Source organism: Neopelma chrysocephalum, unplaced genomic scaffold (genome assembly GCF_003984885.1).
Source record: "Neopelma chrysocephalum unplaced genomic scaffold, ASM398488v2 Primary Assembly neopelma1_108, whole genome shotgun sequence".
Classification (NCBI taxonomy): Eukaryota; Metazoa; Chordata; class Aves; order Passeriformes; family Pipridae; genus Neopelma; species Neopelma chrysocephalum.
In genome coordinates this window covers 1,896,775-1,917,141 of record NW_020897773.1, presented here as the reverse complement: position 1 = coordinate 1,917,141, position 20,367 = coordinate 1,896,775, and the positions used below count along the sequence as shown (strand labels likewise).

Below are 20,367 nucleotides of genomic sequence, written 5' to 3'. Positions count from 1 at the left end.
GCTAAACCATGTCACATATTAGCATAACTTCTTTGCCCCTCTGGCGGACTGTCTTTCTGCCTTAGGAATCTGCTCACACTATCTACCCCCATCTCCATGATAAAGTCTGCTAACAGTCAGCATTCAGAGTATAAAATCGACATTTATTTGTCTGACTGTTGCTGCTTGAAGTTGATGTGTTGAAATTTACTTCCTGAAATTTCAGTCAGAAGATAAAAATTGCAAGGGAGATCTGGGCACAATTTCCCATTTTGATTAAAAAAAAATGAGGGGGTGACATTTAGTTGGTGAGATATTTCCACATATTTCTTTCACCAAACTTATGTGCCACACATTGTCTTTGCTGAAACAGAATTATTTAAAAAACTCCACAGATGCAGCCCCTGATTCTACCTATTTCAAAGCATATTAGGAAAGCAAAATCCATCTAAAACATGGCTGCACTTGTGGATGATGATTTAAGACTTGACTGAAAGACTACTGAACTCTGTGGACAGATTCCTAATCAAGAGGGTTTGAAATGGGCACTGCAAAGACCTGATGCTACCTTGCTGAAGACACACACCAGAAGATACCCATTTACCTAAACATTAAAAACCTCATGCTTCACTTAATTGATGCTATGCACACCTGATGACATTCCTCCAGTTGCCAGCTCTTTGTTTTACACAGATTGCTATATCCAGCCTTACAGCACCTTACTTAACAGGTTTTCACTTCAGGAAGAAAGCAACAAGGATGCTTTCAGCAGCCATTTGATCTTTTTAAATCAGTTTGTTTTGATTCAGATTGTACCTGCTCCATGTGTGTTTCCTGAAAATAACGTTATAAACATATTTACTAGTATAAATTATCATGGAAGAGGAATGTTAAAAGAAACAGCAGAATATTCATAATAAGCCCACTTTGGTCTCCTGTGTTTCTTGGGAACCACGAACACCACAGGAAAAATCTAATTTGAAAACACCAGAACTATTGAAGGAAATAAAGGGGGAAATACAAAAACCTTTAATATAATTTTCTGAGCCAAGCTGCTTTATTTCTAGTCAGCTGGACGCTGATAAGCATCTGTGTAACATACTGTACTTGCATCATAGATTGGACAGTTTCCTCTACAAAATTACATAGTTTTGTCACAGTATGTCTTCAATGCAGTGTCCTCATTCACACCTGAGCTGCAAGATAACCTACCTCAGATGGGCAACTCCATGGCAAATCAACACTTCTATTACTCATTCTGCAACAGTGTTCACTCTCACCCTCCAGAACTTTTCAGGCTTGTATCTTTGACAGCATGTGGGACTGCAAGTAAATTGAGTGGCTCAGATCCTCTGCCAGGCAATTGTGAAGAGGAAAAAAAGCTCACTGTCATTTTGAGTACAGAGGCAGGATATCTGTGGGTGCCACTGTGACTTGCAATCTCAGGGGAAGAAAAAGGAAAATGAACTACTTTCATTTAATTAGAGAGTGTTTCACTGGTTTGCTAGAACCATTTCTGGCTAGCAATAAAGTACTTTGGAAATCTCTTTCAACAAGAAGCATTTTGAAAATACACTCATAAGGCTATACTATAATATCACTAAGAAGTTAATGATACTGTTAACATGATTTTAATGTAAATATAAATGAAGAAACGGCATTGATGATATGGATTAGACATTCTACTCTCTTGATGCAACAGCATTAAGGTACAAATGTGAGCAGTACATGAGATTAAAAATGCAAGCTTTATGCAGTGCTTCTTCAGAGCCTTCTCCAAGGCAGCTGTGTTCAGCATCCCATCCAGCCAGGTCACAACAAAGGTTAACAGGATAAGACACTGTTGTGTTTCCAGAAAGCAATAATTATAACAGTTGAATTAAACCAATGTTAACTGCTTCTTTTGGTTTCTGCAAATATCAGCCTAGGTCTTCTCTAAGTTCAGAGTGATTTGTCAAAGTGTGCTTTCACCCAGTCTAATCTCAGGCCAGCCTGACAGTCTGCCAGACTGAAGGACCTGAAAATAAAATGCCATTTCTTTCTTCCACCTTTTATGTAAGTTAATGCAGAAATTGGAAATATGAGCCAGTTTCCCCTAGACTCAGTTTTCTGCTGCTTATTGGGGCAAAGAACTAGGAACTTTGGTGGAACACCCCTTCTGGAACAACTGTTGTTTCTAAGATTTTTCAATTTATATATCCAGAAACAAAAACAGTAAGAAAAATAATTTTTCTCTCTCTCAGTTTCACACATATTTGAAGCCAAATTCTAAAGTGCAAGTACATATCAGTCACTTCATTCAGAATTCAGAAACTGGAAACTGAGGTATTCAGTCAGAGCCAACTACACACAGAAACAGAGGCTGTCTTTTGGGAGTATAAAGGGTAGAAGAAGAAGTAGGAACACATCTTCCTCTAGAAAGGAGGCTAGAGGAGGAAGGAGAAAAATCCACATTCTAACAACACGGAAATAGCTTTCTGCTGGCAACATGTTAATATAGAAACTCTGAGTGGTATTTTAAACTTTCTCCCAAATTGTTGTGAAGACAACTATGACCTCCTATGCAAGGTCATAAAATTCATTATAGGGTAAGAAGGTAATGAAAATAACCAGCTTTCCAAACACACACCATCCTGCTGGGTGAAGAGAGGGAACTGGATGAAACAAAGCGTTTAATTAATTCAAAATTTATAGGCATGGTGGGAAAACCACTATTCGCACTCAGCACAAATACTGTTATTTGATGGTATCTAACTTCTGCAAAATGAAATCTGTAAATTCAACATGGGAGATGATCCCTTACTAGATATATTCAACAAGTCTCATTGCCACACTGTAAAATACCTTCTTCTGTTTAGGAAGAGTGAAATGAGGAGACTCACATATTCAGCCACTAACAGTGTAACCTGAACGACATGTGTAAGTTCATCAAGTATCCTACGGACAATGGACTCATCATTCTGTTAAAGTATTAACCTAAATTTATAGGGTAAACTGATATAGCCAGATGCATAAAATCTTAATTGTGCTTACAGAAGAAATACTAACTGTATCTTCCTTCCCTTGTCCTGTAATACACACAATTCTCATTTGAAACAATAGCTGAATATGCAGTAATAATTTGTAATATGAAATACTGTTAATGTGTTTCCTCTGAGAGTTCCTTTTCCAGAACATGGAATAAACTATTTTTATTGCTCAAGTTTTCATTACAGAGATGCCATAGTACATATATCTTTGGTCTCCCATGTACAGCACATGACAAGCTAATGACAAGGCTCTTTTCCTGCCTCCCCCCTAACCCTCATTTTTTTCTATCATCAGTGCATTAATATTTAGATAGATTTACTTTGGAACAAATAGTAAATGACTAGGAAGCTGTTTCAATTTCTCATTCTCATTCTGATTAATGAGCTGGAGGAACACTACCTCCCTTCCTTCCCCTTCTGTGGTTGAAAACATATTGAGCTTACGCCTCTTCTACACCATTAAAAAATAATTTTATATCTGCATTCCCTAAAAGATGGATGGGACTGGCATAACAGTGATGGCCTTTCCAAAAGGGAATAAGTATCCACAAAGCTACCCTTTAGCAGTCATTCCAGGACGAAGGATGTACCAAGATACGCTATCACACTGTTGAAACAGTCAGCAAGAATTGGGAGCATGTGAACATGTTCAAGTGTGTACCTCTCTCTCTCTCACACACAAATTACATACACAAGCAATGACTAGCACAAAAACAAAAAACCCTCATTCCATATAAAGTCAGGCAAAAAGAGAGAGAGAAAAAAACAGTAATTTTTTTAGGGAATGGGAGAGAAAAGCCCAGTTACTGTATATATTATAATGCACATATGAGGGAGAGACACAATGAGGAAGAAAACCAGGAACATCATATTCAGGAAAGAGTAAATATCAAACACCAAGTACTGACAGTAGCCCAGAAACAAGATTAGAGAGGCTTCTGGGCAACACGATCTGTGAACAACAGATTTTCATGGTGTTTGATGCCCCTGGTTTTCAAATCAACACAGTCACCAAAAACATTGGCCTCATTGCCAACTTTTCTTCCTTACAAAGGCAACCTGTGGATCTCCAGTTCTGAATAACTATTCTGGTCAAAAAGGGTAACTGTATAAAAAGACAGTCAATAAAGGCTATGTCTTTGGCCCTCAAGAACATCCTGAACTTTCCAATAGGATGTTTAAAATATATTTCAGAGGTAAAAAGGCATCAAAATCCCTTTTACACCTAAATGCTGAAAAAAACCCACAACACCAAACAACTCTCCCTAGGGCCGTCACAGGCAATGAACAGAAAACAAAACACTTTCTGATGGATAATTGAGCAACAGCTGAGTAAAGAATGACATTAACCTGCAGAATTTATTACTGTGGCTTGCTGTGCCAGTACTGAACAGTTACATTACAATGAATGCTGTTTGTAAAACAAACTTTATTATCAGTCAGCAGATAATAACTGAGCATGATCATGGCATAAATTATTACAGAAGACTACAAGCAGAAGTCATTAAGAAAAAGTCAATACTGGGAAAAAGCAGTTATATTGGTTCTAGAAAAAAACCCAAGTGGGTAAAAGGCAACAAATTTCAGATTTGAAATCTAGCAATTTGACAGACAGCTTCTTTTTCACTCAATAATTAATTAACTTTTCCTACACCAAGGGGATTTTTCTCCACAAAGTAACTTTACTCTTCAATCTGAGAAAACATGGGACCCTCTGACTTTGCTATTACACTTCATTAAGTTCTAAACCCCAAACAATTTGTAAAGCAGCACTTTTTTTTTTTTTAATTTTTAAAGCAAAAAAAAAGGATATTAATTTATCAGCATGCTTTACTTTGCTTCATATAGGTGACCTGTAGTACCCATCTGAGTCGATTCATCATTCAGTTGTACTCTCTTAGGAAGCCATACGGCTGTACAGCTCTCTCACAGACAGACAATCAAATGCTATTATTCCTTGTATAAGGAGTTTTCCCAACAGCACTCTGATGAGGCTCCTCAAGTCATGTCACTTCCATGGCATGCCACATAGTGGCTGGAGCAGACGTGCTGTCCCATCAGAGGGATGAAAAACAATCCCCATGAAAAACGACAAACTTTGCTGCGCATGAACTCAGGCAGCAAAATGACACCCACTGTAATCCTGAACAGAGAGCTAAGAAGGCATTTGGGGTTAGTCCAAGAAACCAGTATTTCATCTACCTCACCCTAAGGGAAAACACAGTCAAAATTGAACTTTTCCCACAAAAAGTTCTGATTTCATGGAAGATACATTTTCTGGATAAAGAAAAAAGGCAATTGTCCTAAATTACTTCTGGCTTTTTAGTGGGATACAATGTGCTTCATTCCCACTTTTGTCCTTTTCATGATATCCCTGAGACGCCATTATATATTAGGGGTTTCAATCTGTCCAAATAGCAGTTTTCTTCCTGAGTGAAGCTCTGCTTCAAAAGAAAGGGAGAGCTCATTTCATTGACTTGCAAGATCTCTTTCAGAGCGTAGGCAACTCAGAACACATTTTGTGTTCTGGAGCTAAAATGTAGTCTATCCATTGCAGTTAAGCCTGCAGCTCTGTCAGGGATGGAAAACTAATAAGACATTCACTTGCTTAAGGGGAAAAAAAAAAAAGAGAGAAAGAAAAAACCCAACCAAAAATATACTCTTCAAGTTGACTGTGGAGGCAAATAACTCAAATAAAAAAAGCCATCAGGATTTTGCAATTTTAATTTCTCTGCTCATTGAAGCTTTCTACTTTAAGGCAATTAAAACCAGGCATCAAAGGCACACGAAATTGGGATTGGGTAGTGATTAATTTGAGAAAAAAAATGTTTACAATTCAGTTAGACGGACACAAATCAGACATCCATGTCTCAGGAATATGGAGTATTAATGCAACGAGAAGAGCTGGGAGGGGCATGGGGAAGAGAAGATGGAAAGAGTATGTGCAATGCCTGTCCCCTGAAGGATAGAAATGTATCTGCCAAGTGCCGCTCACGATGAAGACTCAGGATACAGAGCTACAGTAGTCCTAGCCTCTGAACAATATTTTTTCCTTTTATCTTTGCCCCTACAGGTGTTTCTGCACTGCAACAAATGCAGAATCTAGATTTTGTGTGTATGCTGAAATCTAGTGAGTTAATGCCTGTTCCCCAGTGTTAGGCCACTCACCTGAGGCGGAGGAGATACACATTAACATCTCCACCGAGATCAATTCCTTTGACTCTTAAAAACCAGACATCAAGGTTATCTCTCCCCATCAAAACTCCACTCTTCTAGTAAAAAAATGCCATAAATGCAGTGCCACTCAGCCACATATCTCTTGAGTACCAACCTCTCTAATGATCTGCTAGAATATCTCTTTAATAGTTTACTATGTCCATCTGTATAGTAGCACCTACTTCAGCAGGGTCTTAATGTTTGTAAAAGTCCTTCAGATCACTTGGAGAAAGTGTTGCCAGAGTTCTATAGAATCACTTGCTTCATTTGTATGTCCCTTTCTGTGAAAATTCATCTCAATGAGGCCGGTTTGCAAGCCTCTAAGCTGATGTTTGTGTCCCCTTGGCAGAGACTTCCCTACAGAACTGCACAAGGGAGGGTGCCCAGTGCTCAACTGGGGCTGCATCAGTCAGTACCAGACCTGGATCCAGAACACATGATGAAGAAACATACCCAAGTCAAAGGCAAGCGGGACAGGAGCAAGAGATGAAAGGAGAGAGAGAATGAGACCTATTTAAAGGGATTGGAAAGCCTGTTTTAGAAGAAAAGCCTGGAATACAAAACTAGAAGGGAAGAATACGTTGAGATAGAGGGAACGGGGAAAGTAAGCCCTGAGAATAAGCAAGAAGAGATAAAAGAGCTGATGGGAAAATAAAAATTCTCTTGTCCAAGACAACACCAATCTCTCAGTTTTTGACTTATTAAGAAAAGAGGTCAGTAAAATTATACAGAATTTTTTTACCCCTTCCATAATAGAATAGTGGTGGGAAGTAATAAGTGAAAAGAAAGCAATATGTTCTTGAAAAAAAATGTTTGATAATGGTCTGATTGTGAGTAAACATTGAAGTTGACAGTATCTTTCATTGCTTTGAGAGGGGCTGTTTTACTAGACACTGTCAACTGTAACTGCCTTGATACTGGCAATCAAAATGCCATATCTAAAACAGAAATAGTAAGAGCAGATAATGCCCTTTCAAACAGTCCAGATACATGCCTCAGCCTTGACCTGGAGAAATTGCCTAAAGGAATGAAAGGAGCCCAGGTTCCCAGACAACAGAAAAAAGGAAAATCAACTTGTGTCAGATGTTATCTAGAGACCTCTAAGAAATAAGCCTCTGAATAGCTCTTTTGGCATAAAATAATAACAAATTACAATCATCATGGTTTTGATATGGATCTGAATTGTCAGAAGCATTAGCCCACACCTCCCTAACCACAGCCTCCTGAAAGACAGGCATTTAGAAAGAAAAGGGGCAGAGATGTAAAAAAACGGTTGCTAGATTTGAGAACACATTTAAACTAAGACAATATCCAGATGGATCATCTCATGTTTTATTTCCTGGTGTGGCTGTACATTTAGCTAGGCACTCTTAGGATGCTTAGCATCCTAAAAATAATCAGGTCATCCATTGCACTTAATGAAGTGACAGCAATCTTCTAAATGCAATTATCTTAACATCTCTGAGCAAGCACACTGCACAGAGAAACTTTCTACACTTTGGAATATTCTTCTGCTGAAGGAAATCAGATTATTTGGTTTCTTCATTAAAAAGTATTTCAATGCAAATATTTTGACAAAATCTTCCCCTTAGTGTAATTTCGTTCTGTTATAAGGGCATCATAATAACTGGTCACTGATCTGAATATGAGAGAAGTTGAGTTTGTCTCATTTATTCTACTGCATGTATTCCTTGCTAGATAAAGCAGAGTCATAAAATCTTCATTGCCTTGTAAAAGATTTAGACTTGTGCCGATCTTCTGCAGTCTTATCCTGATGTGAAGCTCACCAAGAATGGCAGACATGCTGCTGATTGAAGTCCCAGCTTAGAATAACTTTGCCTTGTCAAAAGGAACTTTATTATGTGCCTTTGTGCCCTCAATCCATCAGCATGAATGGCACACCAAGTCAGGGATGATGAGGAAAAGCTCCAATTACACTCAGCAAACAAGCTTCACTGCTGCTATTCCCAATGGAAAATCGTATTTAGTCAGCCTGATATAGGACACAACAAACATCATAAGGTTATGGACTGATGTTTATAAAAAGCTGGCAACTGTTCTTGGTGACCCAGAGAACTCAAATGTCTATAAAGAAAAACTAATGAACACAGACCTTGCAAAAAAATGGAAGGAAAAGGCCAGTACTTCCAAATGGGGAGGACTGCTCATTTCCTCTAGACAAGATACCAATATGCTACTGTATAAGCCATGAATGTTCATGGTTTCCAGTATATTGACGTGTTTTAAAAACAAGCAGCACAGTGTGGGGAAAAGCCTTCTGCAACAGTGCACATGTCAAGAAATAATCTGATTCAAGCAGTGTATAAAGTAGATCTGACAAGGCTGTCTGAAACCTGTGCCTTTGGTGTTGGTGTCAACCCAAACCCCATGTTTTTGTCAGACTAGTCACTAACAGTAATGGTTTCCCTCTGCCAGTACAAAAGAGAAAGTATTTTATTAAGGGAATATAATTTCTACTGTACCAGATGTGTGCCATAGGAAACAATAAAATTCAAAAGAAAACAAAGGTAGCTATTTGACAGAAAAATGTTTTCAGGCAGGAGCAGTACTATTTAACAAATATGGTATCTGAGTTTTAAATTAAAAGCTCTGCAAAGTGCTTCACACTGGTGTCATACAGCACAGTCCTCACTGTATCCCTGTAGAAAGTTGTTAAGTGCTTTCCTTAATCACTAAAGAGAATTCCAAGCTGCCACCTCTGCCACTGCAGCAGGCATCAGAATCTAAATAATTTCCAAGCCTTCAATCAATTTCCCACGTGGGAATTTATTGATAATTAACTTCCAAATTCCCTTTGAATAAGTCTCTGATTTCTTTTTAATACGGAGAAGCAAATTCTAAGTTAGAGATAAGTTTATCAGAGTTCTCTTTCTTCTTTCTTGAGTGGAAAACATCTGATTTACCAGCACTTGAGAACAACAGGCACCATTTTTGGTGAGGCAGCAATACAGACAGTGTTCCTTGAAGTGAGGATGCAAAAATGCCCTACTGGACTTGAACCCTGTGGTGCAAGTCATGGAACAGAACTGAGGGAATTTAAGTGATAGCCAAGAACCTTACTTAGAATGCAGAACCAACTGTATTACCACTGCACTAATACTTTTAGCAGCTGGATGGGTCAAGGACACTGTTTTTTAGGTCTTGCAAAGTTATCAGCACCTAGTTAATAATTCTTTCTGAAATTGAAGAGAGGAATATTACCTTGTAAATCTTCTGCAGTACTTCCTACAGCAGGGTAGATTTGCCTTGGATAAGAAGGATATTCTTAAGCATTAGCAAGGAAAGCCCCAAGGAAATTGCACGCTATGACAAAACCATGCTCCAAAATGGGACAGCCGCAGAGGAGGTTGCACAAAACTCAGAAGGATTTTAAGGTCAAAAATAAATAGGAGATACAGAAAGCAATTATACCGCAGGCTTGTTATAAAACTTTGCCAACAGCAGAATGACAGAGAGCTTAGCTCGAGGGGAGTGGAAAAAATAACTAGAAACAAGGCTGGCAATATTAATTGCCTAGTCTCTGGAAACAAATGTTGCAAGCATTTGGCTGTGGGAAGGCATACTTGGAGGTAGCAAAGCATCCTAAAGAGACTGTTGCAATTCCACATAGCAGAAAGGACACCTAAACAAAGAAAAGAAAGATGACAAAATGAAGTGTTTGCACATGCTTGGAATGATGAAGTTAGGTGGTGTGTGTATGTGTGGCAGGTGGTTTGCTTGTTCAGGTTTTACAAAAGCTGAATTCATCCTGGCATGTCCATGCTGATAGAAGTGCAACATGTACCAGCATCAAGATGGGGCTGTGAAGATTAGTTTGGGATGACTTTTAAAAATTGAAGTAGAAGCCTTCGTGTAGACAAGAAAACACACGATCTATGAAACAAGAGAAACAATTTAAAGTAATGAGAGAATGGGGGCAAAAAAGCCAACCCATACTTTGGAAAGTGAGAACAGCATAGTAACAAGAGAAGAAGAGCCTGCAAATAATTCTGGAGGACACAAAGTATAAAAGTTTAAGATGAAAGACTTTTGTGCCCAGGATTTGGACAGTATAAAAGTCGGATTATGTTTCTCAGAGTGGTCTGAAAAAATTGTTTCAGCCCTGTAAGAAATACATTTTTATTAAGGAATCTTTAGTTTCAACAGAACAAATATCCAAAGCAGGTGGATTAAGGGTGCCTCAACTCTGTTATTTTGGTCAGTTTGGCATTATTTCTACAGAGTCAGATGCACCAGTCTCTGCTGTTCCATAAACAGAAGTAGCTCCCAGAGCCCAAGGAGGTCACCAAGAGGTGCTGTGATTATTTGAGAAGCCACAAGGATCCTTGTGCCAAGGCACACTGGGCATCCACCTCACCACCCACAGCCCTCCTCCACTACAGTATATTCAGCACCATGCTAAAAGCAGTAGAAAAGGCTACTCCAGTAGGTAAAAACTGAACTCTTAGCCTGCAAAATAACTTTTCTTTTGTTGTTTTCCATTCTCTGTACACTAAGAAATTTGCTTTTGTAGTAAGCCAAATTTTTGTATTTGGCAAAAACTTTCCTCATTTGCAAATTTTATTTCAACTAGAAAAGACTTTTCTCCCTCTGCCCTTTTTTATTGTTGTAACTGGAAGAAGACTACACAGCTTTGTCCTTCCTGTTTGCATTTGATTCTGGCAGACATCACTAAAATGCAGCACTGCCACCTAATAACTGTCTGATAATATATATCACAAGAAAAGAAAGAGCAATTTTCCCCCACAATGCCCAAAATGATTTTCAATCTGTTTGATTGGGATTGTAATCAGCTGCTTAAAAAAAAAAAGTAGTTGCAATTACTCATTACTGAACTGAAGTCAGTTGGCTTTAGTTGGTCCAAGAGGTCATACAATATTGTTCCTTCCCACCACAGTAGTGAATGGCACTCAAAATTCAGTTTCTGGTAATACTAATATATAATTTTTGTCATAAAAACTTTGCTTCCATATAAATGTCTGTAAGAAGAAATAAGCTGCTACAGTTCAATCTCAACTGACAACATAGTAAACCTTCCTGTATCAGTTTGAAGCTACTGCTTTGTTCTACTTGAGGTTACATGGAAAACTAAGGTATGTTCTAAAGCAAACCAATACTGCAAAAAAAATCTACAGAAAGGACCCATGTTTATCTCAAGCAATAATATAGCACTTCACCAGCAGCAAAACCACTAAGACATTTAAAACAGAAGTGTACAGACATTTACTTCACTCTAGTGCTCAAGTGGAATGGGAAAACAGTCTTTCCACATCTGCAGACATTTGTATATCAGGTTCATACTGTTTCATAAACCTTTGAAGCGCTCCATTTCACCTTATGCATTCTGAATGGTTTTATTTTAAATCTCCCAAACAGTATGAGATTCTACAAGACCAAGTGTTGGGTCCTACACTTTGGCCACAACAACCCCAGGCAGCACTACAGGCTGGGGGAAGAGTGGCTGGAATGTGGTCCAGCAGGAAAGGACCTGGGGGTGCTGGTCAACAGTGGCTGAACACGAGCCAGCAGTGTCCCCAGGTGGCCAAGAAGGCCAATGGTATCCTGGCTCATATCAGCAATAGTGTGGCCAGCAGGACTAGGGAAGTGATTATCCCCTTGTACTTGGCACTGGTGAGACCTCACCTCCAGTGCTGTGTCCAGTTCTGGGCCCCTCACTACAGGAAAGTATTGAGGTGCTGGAGCGAGTCCAGAGACAGCCAACAGAGCTGGTGAAGGGTCTGGAGAGTAAGTCTATGAGGAGCAGCTGAGGGAGCTGGGGGTGTTTAGCCTTGAGAAGGGGAGGCTCAGGGGGTTTCTTATCACTTTCTCCATCTACCTGAAAGGAGGTTGTAGCCAGGCGGGGATCTGCCTCTTCTCCTGGGTAACTGGTGACAGGATGAGAGGACACGGACTCAAGCTGCACCAAACGAGGTTTAGGTTGGACATTAGGAGGAATTTCTTCACAGGAAGTGTGATTAGGCTTTTGAATGGACTGCCCAGAGAGGTGGTGGAGTCACTGTCCCTGGAAAAGGGAGAGAAAAGACTGGACATGGCACTTAGTGCTATGACCTAGTTGACAAGGTGGTTGGTCATAGGTTGGACTCGACCTTTTCCAAGCTAATTGATCCTGTGATTTAGTGTGAACTGAAAACAAAATAGCAATGAGCTCCTCAAGGTGCCATGATCAAGAGAGTCAAAGCTTTCTTCAGGTCTAGACTTAAGATACTGAAAGGACCAAGGGTTTGTCAGATGGAGATGAAAAAATTTTTTCTAATACAAGCATTTGCTATGAAAGGGACTGAGTCTGCATGGGTATTCAGTACAGTATCATATGAAAAGGGAAGGGTGAAAAGAGACACTAATTTTTCTTTGCTTTTCCTTCCCCTCTTTTTTCTTTCTTTGCACTTAATTGCCCTGACTGAAAGGGACTAAAAGTTGGCTAGTGGATAATAGCACAGGAAAAGTTTAAGTGCTAATTTTCTGTCTAGAACAATTGAAGTTTCCTCTCTAAAATTAAGGATTAGTGGTACCTGGTCACCAAGGTCGGAGAGCTTAGTTTTTAACGAATCCATAAATCCAAATTATTTTCCTGGATTACCTGAATTTCTCAAATGCATAGTTTAGGCTGAATCACTTCAACTCCTGATGAAGAGTTCTCTGCAAAAAAAGTGTGCTGTAAATTTTGAGACATATTTTGATGCGTAAAAATTAGTATAAACGCTCCAAAGACACACAATTTATTCCCATTCTTTTTAAGTCTTAGTCCAGGCATTTGCACAACAAAGACTTGAATTTAATAAAGTTTTTCAAGGAGAAGGAATAAAACCCGCATCCCACTCTCCTCGCAAAAAAAGTCAGGCAAATTCATATTACCACCAATCTGAGAATGATATTTTTAAGGTTAAAGGGTTCCAGGAAAGCAAATTCCTTCTACTAAGGCCATGGTATCTGAGACAGGCTACTGAAACTATTGGACAGAAAGAAAGAAAAAAAAAAAAACCCAAACAAGAAATGGAACAACACTAGAACCAGAAATAACCTTCAGATTTCAAGCCCCAAGGTCAAACGGGACAGTTGTTAGTGATTCCTTCATATATTTTTCTTGACATCTATCAGTGTAATCAATCTCAAGTGAAGCTGTAGATGCCAGAAAGGGAATAGCCTATCATAATTTGTAGTAACCTTCAAAACCAGGTAAACTTTCTCTGTTGGAAGTGCTCTGTGCACAAACATACATGCACCTACTAAAGTACTGGCTATATGAAGTAGTAGTACTACCATGAAGTAGTAGTATTTTATGGCTTCCTTGCTCAGTCATGCATGTTCAGATTTCAGGCTTTATTTAAGAAACATCCTAAACTTCACGTATTTACACTAAAGTCTTCAGATGAGTCTCAAGTTTGGTTAAGGCTCTAGAATAGGTCTAAAGGTCCTACTCACAGTTCAAAAATCACACATGGCTTGCAAAGTCAATTTATGTAATTTGCTGAAGTCAAAAGATGTTCAGTAACATCAATTCTCTGCAGGGATTCTACAGTCCACATCCCCTAAGTGTGGGGTGACAGAACAGATCATGTTGATGTGTTAGTGTCACAGCCTCAACCTCCCTTTGCCTCTGAAGTGTTGCAAGGATTTGTAGGAAGAGACAAAGTCTCACTGACATACGGCAATTACAGTCTGAGAATATACAGAAAAATATCTCAGAGAAACTACCCTGCTCTGTCCTATAGAGAAAAAGCATCAGCACAACAAACATGCTGTGTGCCCAGCTGATGCAGGGAATGTGGGACAGATGTCAGAAGCGAACTCAATCCAGTAGTTCAACTCTTACCTTTTGAATCTACACCCAAAAAGGCTGATATTCTGATATTCCCACTGAAGTAGCTAATCCAAGGATCTTCCCCACTTCCCATGTTCAGGGAGGCCTCAGAGTCCTTCAGTCGTTTGAACAGTATCAATATCACTTGTTACATTATTTTTTGGGGCAAGAACACCACTATGGGATTACTGATGAGGGAGGTCTACAATAAAAGACCAAATTGGAGATATGGTGTCATTAGCTATGTTCTTAAATAAAGTTTGGTTTGAAATATAGTATATAATACTGCAACTCACTATTAATAGTGCAAGTAGAGATGTAAAATAATAATGGTAATTAAAATGAACCATGATATTTTTGTCCTTGCCCAACTCTTCTTTCTCCAAAATACAATAATCAAAGGAAATAAAAATCAATCCTTTATTACAAACTCTGGCCTTGTTGGTAAGTTTTCCTTTGTGTTTTCTCCACTCTACTAAGCACATTTACAATCTTACTTGCTTTATAATTATAAATTTAACACATGGGAAAGCAAATGAGAGGTGAAATGAAATCAGTGGCCACAGTGACAGTCTGACAAGCACCCAGAAGTGAAAATTCGAATTGTGGAAGCAACTCTGCTTGCCAAATAACCAATATGCTACATAAACATACTTGCTGCCTCCTCACCTCCAGAAACAGACAATAGGAAATCCATTAAGTAGCAACAAGAAAGGATTGTATACAGCACCATGGGAGCAGAAAACCAGCGAAAAACAGTACCCACATCTAGTGGTATTTGAGAAAAATCAGAGAGTGCTGTACTCCATGGCAGGAATTATAACAACTCTTGCCATTACAAAGGATCGATAGCACTGCACTGGTTCTCTCCCTGGTATCATCTGCAGGTGCTTGTAAAACCCAAGAGAATTGCAAAAGATGTCAGAAGAGACTAGCCATATCAAAAACACATCCACAGAGTCAGATAATCTAGAAACACTATTATGCAACAAATCTCATTCTAACAGAACACAGCGATGTGTTGCTCCCCATAGAGGAGTGCTACTGATTGCTCAGGAACTAAATTAAAGAAGGTCTAACCAAAGGTGTTCCAAACCCCATACATAAGTGTGGAATAAGATCTATCTGCTTGTTAAAAAAAAAAAAAAGTGTACAGTTCTGTTGAATTGATAAACAAGGATATAGTTACCTTCTGAGTGATAAGGATTGTTGTAAATATATTATGTGTAACATAATATTATGATTGTATTTGGCAGACTTTGTGTATAACACAAAACGAGGATCCCTTTGCCAGCCCCTGGTGTTTTTCATCACTTTGCAACCATTTGCAGCCATTACTTCTGCCATACTCTTCCTGGTGTCTGTCCTATCTGCCCCACCCTACTGCAATGTGATGCATCTTAAATTAGCCAGCTTTCATCCAGCATGCAATAGATCAACTGCATTGAAATATATCAAGTAAGAAAATAAAACAAATAAGTGTCTTCCACACATCAATTTCTGTAATGACTCTGGCTCATTAAGGAACTGGTACAACTCTAGTCCACAGGCTCGTGCTATTTTTCTTTAGAAAATGAGACAAACAGAGAGGAACAAACAGAAACCCACTAGTTTTGCTTTGAGTCTCTATGCATAATCACACTTGGTAATTTACACACAAGGACAAACTCTGGTAACAAATAAATACTGGGTGCTATGCTGTCTCTACCTAGTACAATTTCACAGCTTTACATATATTCTACTTAAAATCAGCTTCAAGTGCTGTCAACCAAAACCTTTGCTTGTCTGGTTTCACCCTGAATGAAACAGTAACACCTGACAGCATCTACTTTTTTCTCCTGTAAATGTAGGTGAACTGTGAAGACCTTGTAAGATGTTAATATATGTAATTCAGGTTATGGAGATTAAAAAGAATGAAAAAGAGAAAAAAAAATGTAAAGAAGATATTGACGCTGTGCATAGTTCAAGATATGAGAAAATCCACCCTGGAATGAACTTATTGCTTTATCATCCTTCAGGTGCATTTGTTGCAATAAAACATATTCCCCCTTCTATGTCTTTAAGTCGTATCATGGACTCACTACTGCAGATGCCAGTCGCTGGGAACTACACACACTTTACACCTCTTGTTTGCAAAACAATGTATAAAGCATATGGAATCAAAGAAGTGTCACCTGCGAAACTTTAAAGTGCTTTTATTTCTAGCACAGGCTCATTGAGGAATTCAATTACCTTGTGCCTAGAGCTAAAATCCTTATAAAATTTTAGAAACTATTTGGTTATAGCATGGTCAAAGAATTCATTATAAAAAAATACAATTGTTTGCAATTTCCAAGACAAAGTAAAATATCAAACAGAACGGATTTCCACTGTAGGACTGCTAGTTCTTTTAAGAACTTTATAGAATTATTCTTGACTTTTGATCAGCTATTCTGAATTCCTATTTAAAGAAAAGAAGATTTTTACAAAAGCGAGACTGACGTGTTGTGTTATCAAAGCTGGAATAATGAATATTATCCCTTCAAACAAAGGGCAGAAGAGTACTCAAATTCTGGAATGAAGATTCAGGGCAAATGGTGACAAATTGCCACCCTATCATCTGTGTCTGTAGTCTGTGGGTAGTTAATTAACTATCCCCATATGACATTTACACGGGCATGGCATCAGTTTTTCTGCCTTGTGAACTGGGGGAAGAACTACTGCCTCTCACAATGAAGGGATAGGCCCAGAGGAGGGGGGAAAAATGGACCAGTCAGTTGCTCCAACTGCAAAGTTTTACAGGAAGGGAATACCAAGGAGCCAGACATGCAAAACCACGAAAGCTACAGGCACGTCCTTACCACCCTACACACCTCGGTGATGCTGCTGGGGAGCAAGCTGCACTTCTGGCAAGCATATGGGACAGCCAAGCTATAACCAAAACCACCTTCTGTAGAAGTACAAACCCTCTTTCCTGCGGTGACAACCTCCATCTGCAACACCCAGCTGAGGAGTCCGTGTTATCTCCAGCAGATGGCAAAGGTAGGAATTTGTTATCGTACTTAGAGTGATCTTTCCCTTCCCTTCAAGGCTCCTTATATTTGACACTTGCCTGGGCTCCTGGTGAGTTCTGCCCATCCACGGATCCGAGCTGGAGCTCCTCCACGTAGCAGACCAAAGCATTTTGCACACAGCAATATTCCCCGCGAGTGCCAAGGAACAGTGGCAGTGCCAACACAGGAGGCACTTTGCACAAAGCATGTTTATTAGCTGTGACATAGAGCACAGCATTTGCAAAGAGCTAAGGAAGAAGACAGCTGCTGCAGCTCCTCTAATTGCCTCTCCCCAGACATCAACAGCAATTTACAATTTGGATGATGTTGCTGGAACTAAGTATGATCTAGATCCACACACAAGCTCTCCTCCTCACTTTTATAGGCCATGTGTTATATGAGAATTACAACTATTCAAACTGTTTCTATGAGTTAGGTTATCTCCTGCAAGGTTTTTTATTGCACATTCTCCTTTTGCTACTGGAAAATACAGAATTTGCTGTAGACAGTAATCAGATAATCACATCTTGTTACGAGCATGAGCCAGCAAGACTTGCTATTAGAGACTCTCTAATCTATCAGATCAAAACAAAGAAAATTTGAGATGTTTGCTAAAAATTATGCTTCTTAACACATTTCGCAACAAAGATAAAAAATAAAAATAAAAATAAATCAGTATATAGAGCAAGTAGGGCATTAGCCTCACATATATCCAAATTAAATTCTCAGTTACTCTACTACCACAGCATCTTGAAATATTTACTGTGTTCAGCTCCTGCTGTTCTGCTGCTAGCAAAAATTTAAAAGAATACACAGGAAGTCTGACAAATTAAAACATCATCAAGATTAATTGCACAAAAAGGATAAAACATTTCAAACAGTTGCACCCTTGAAAGATCAAAAGCTTTCCTCCTCTGCCAGTAGTTCTGAACTGCTTTATTGACAAAAAACACAAATGCAAAGCAGAACTTAAAATGTATGCAGACACATGAAACTGCAAAGACTCAGTAGATATTCTAAGCCCAGTAGTTTGCAGGGGTAAAGAATTAGCAAAAAGAAATCAGAGTGAACTAGACAGAAAAGCTTTAAATTTAAGATGAGTATCCAAACTATATCTGTACCTGCAAGCACAGAGGATAAATGTGATGTCCACTTAGAGAGACAGTTGCATGGATCCAGAAGTTTGCTGATGCTTTGTGTAATAAAATAAGCATCAATCTCCAGCTTCTATGATATTTTAGACCCATGGAAGACAAACAGCTACCCTCTGTGGTGTCCTGCTCCCCTTAGACGTGCAGCATGCATTTTGTGACTATACTGCTACACAGTCGAGTGATTTTTCTCAATTCAAGCTGTGAGTCAAATGAGAGGATGAGACTTACCCGTGTTTCTCTGGACTCTTCACTGATAAGATTTCACTGCTGCTTTCATCAATGGGATGGACACGAGCAATATATTCTCCACTCTGCTGGTAAAACTTATACACAGCCACTTGAACTACACATTGATCACTGCTGCTTCTCAGCCAAGGGCTCAGGATGATGGGGCTCAGCCTCTCTGATGCGTTGAGAAAAAGAAATGAACCTAGAACAGAGAAGGCAACAAGAAAGTTTTGAAAATAAATAAATAAAGAACAAACCAAAACCAAAACCCACCCAGAGTGCAGATGGATAGTTGTAATTTTCATGCCACAGCTCATTCCACACCCCTTCCGTACCTCACAGGCAAAGATGATATTTGCCAATTAGTTTGGCAAGTTTGCCCACTTTATATTAAGCCTTTTAAGACTGAGGCAACATTTCAACTCACCTTTGAATGGCCCAGAACAAATATTACTTTTAGATTTAACTCCCAGAAGAAAAAGCCCAGGCAGATAATGAATGAGTTTTAGGTTTAGATTTTTGTCTGTGACCTCTCAGGTCTGGTCCAGACCCAAACATATCAGCCTTGGTTCAGTGGCATCCTGATTTGACTGCTCTGATAGACAGATAGATAGATAATTATTTACATCTATTTCTCTCATCCAAATAAAGAACACAAATTCAATACCTTTATTTTTGCTCTTCTATAAACAGAAGAGTGCACCATTTTAAAGTCTCATATTATAGATTCAGGATAAAGGCCTGACATAGTTTCCTTTCTTCAGAAATTCATTCTAATGTATTAATTTTATATGCAGCTAATTCACATTAAACATTTCATTATTATCCAGTACATTGACTCCCTTGGCCTAATTCTATTTCAATACAATCTGAGGCTTATCCAGTGGGACAGAGGTAATGTATTTTCATCCCACTGCTGCTCATTTCAGGTAAGTCAAATTACTCCCTTTTGGCAGCTGACTAATTTACCAATTTGTCCACAGAGGAAACACACTGAGGTCTGTAGCTGGTAAATGAAATGGACCAACCCTTGAAGCAAGAAAGAGTGTGATATTCCACAAATTCTAGCAAGACGGATCAGATAATGAAATCTTATTGTCTCAATTACCTGGAACATCCATTAATAAAGCCTGTCTGTTAATACTTAAAACATGCAGGTCTGACAAAGAGTTTAATTTCATTGAGAGAGAAATTAAGGCCCAACAGTGCTGTAATTTAAACCTATTTCTAAATGTGCAATAATTTTAGCCAGAGCAGCAACCTGTTTTTGAAAATGCTAAGGTTGAAGTTTCAGAGGAATGATCTTCCACATCACTAAGCATGGCTCAGGTGATATGCAAGGTGTCTAAAAAATCCTGTTGAGGGATTGAGCCAGAAATTAATCTGGCTTGCCTTCACCTCAGTGTCCAAGCTGTGGATCATGAGGTGCAAAACAGCCACTCTGAACACCTGCAGCAGTTCACCTCCTGCGATGGATCTGGTGAATTGTCCTTATTTAGTTGTTCTTCTTTCTCTCTACTGAACTGAGGGTCAAGAGCTCAGATTTGAATAGCTCACTGTCAGATGCCAGTTCAGAATAGGGGAACTGAACTTGTGTTCACAGATGGCCCCTTTGAAAAAGTCTGATTTGGCAGTTCCTCTCAGGTCACACACAAGGCAATAATGGAAGGGCTAAAAATGAAGCCTGGACTCCTGTCAACCACTGTGTTTCCCTCCCATAAACACATTTCTCATAAGCAGTATTTTTGACATATTTGTCAAAAACAGTGTTCTTGACATTGGCACCACATTAATGACATATCTAAAACCAGAAAATATCTATACTGAAAGAAACATGAAGAAATACATAACATACAGCCTGCTCAGATGCCAAGGTTTGTAAACGGAGA

General features: G+C 38.9%; 1 protein-coding gene across 1 annotated transcript in view; it reads right to left on the bottom strand.

The window, feature by feature from the left end:
• ALK (ALK receptor tyrosine kinase) overlaps positions 1 to 20,367 on the bottom strand; it is a 313,264-nt gene that overhangs the window by 148,319 nt on the left and 144,578 nt on the right. Inside the window, exon 5 of the mRNA XM_027696652.1 lies at positions 18,479 to 18,680. Within this exon, the coding sequence (XP_027552453.1) occupies positions 18,479 to 18,680 (202 nt within the window). The remainder of the gene's footprint in view (positions 1 to 18,478; positions 18,681 to 20,367) is intronic.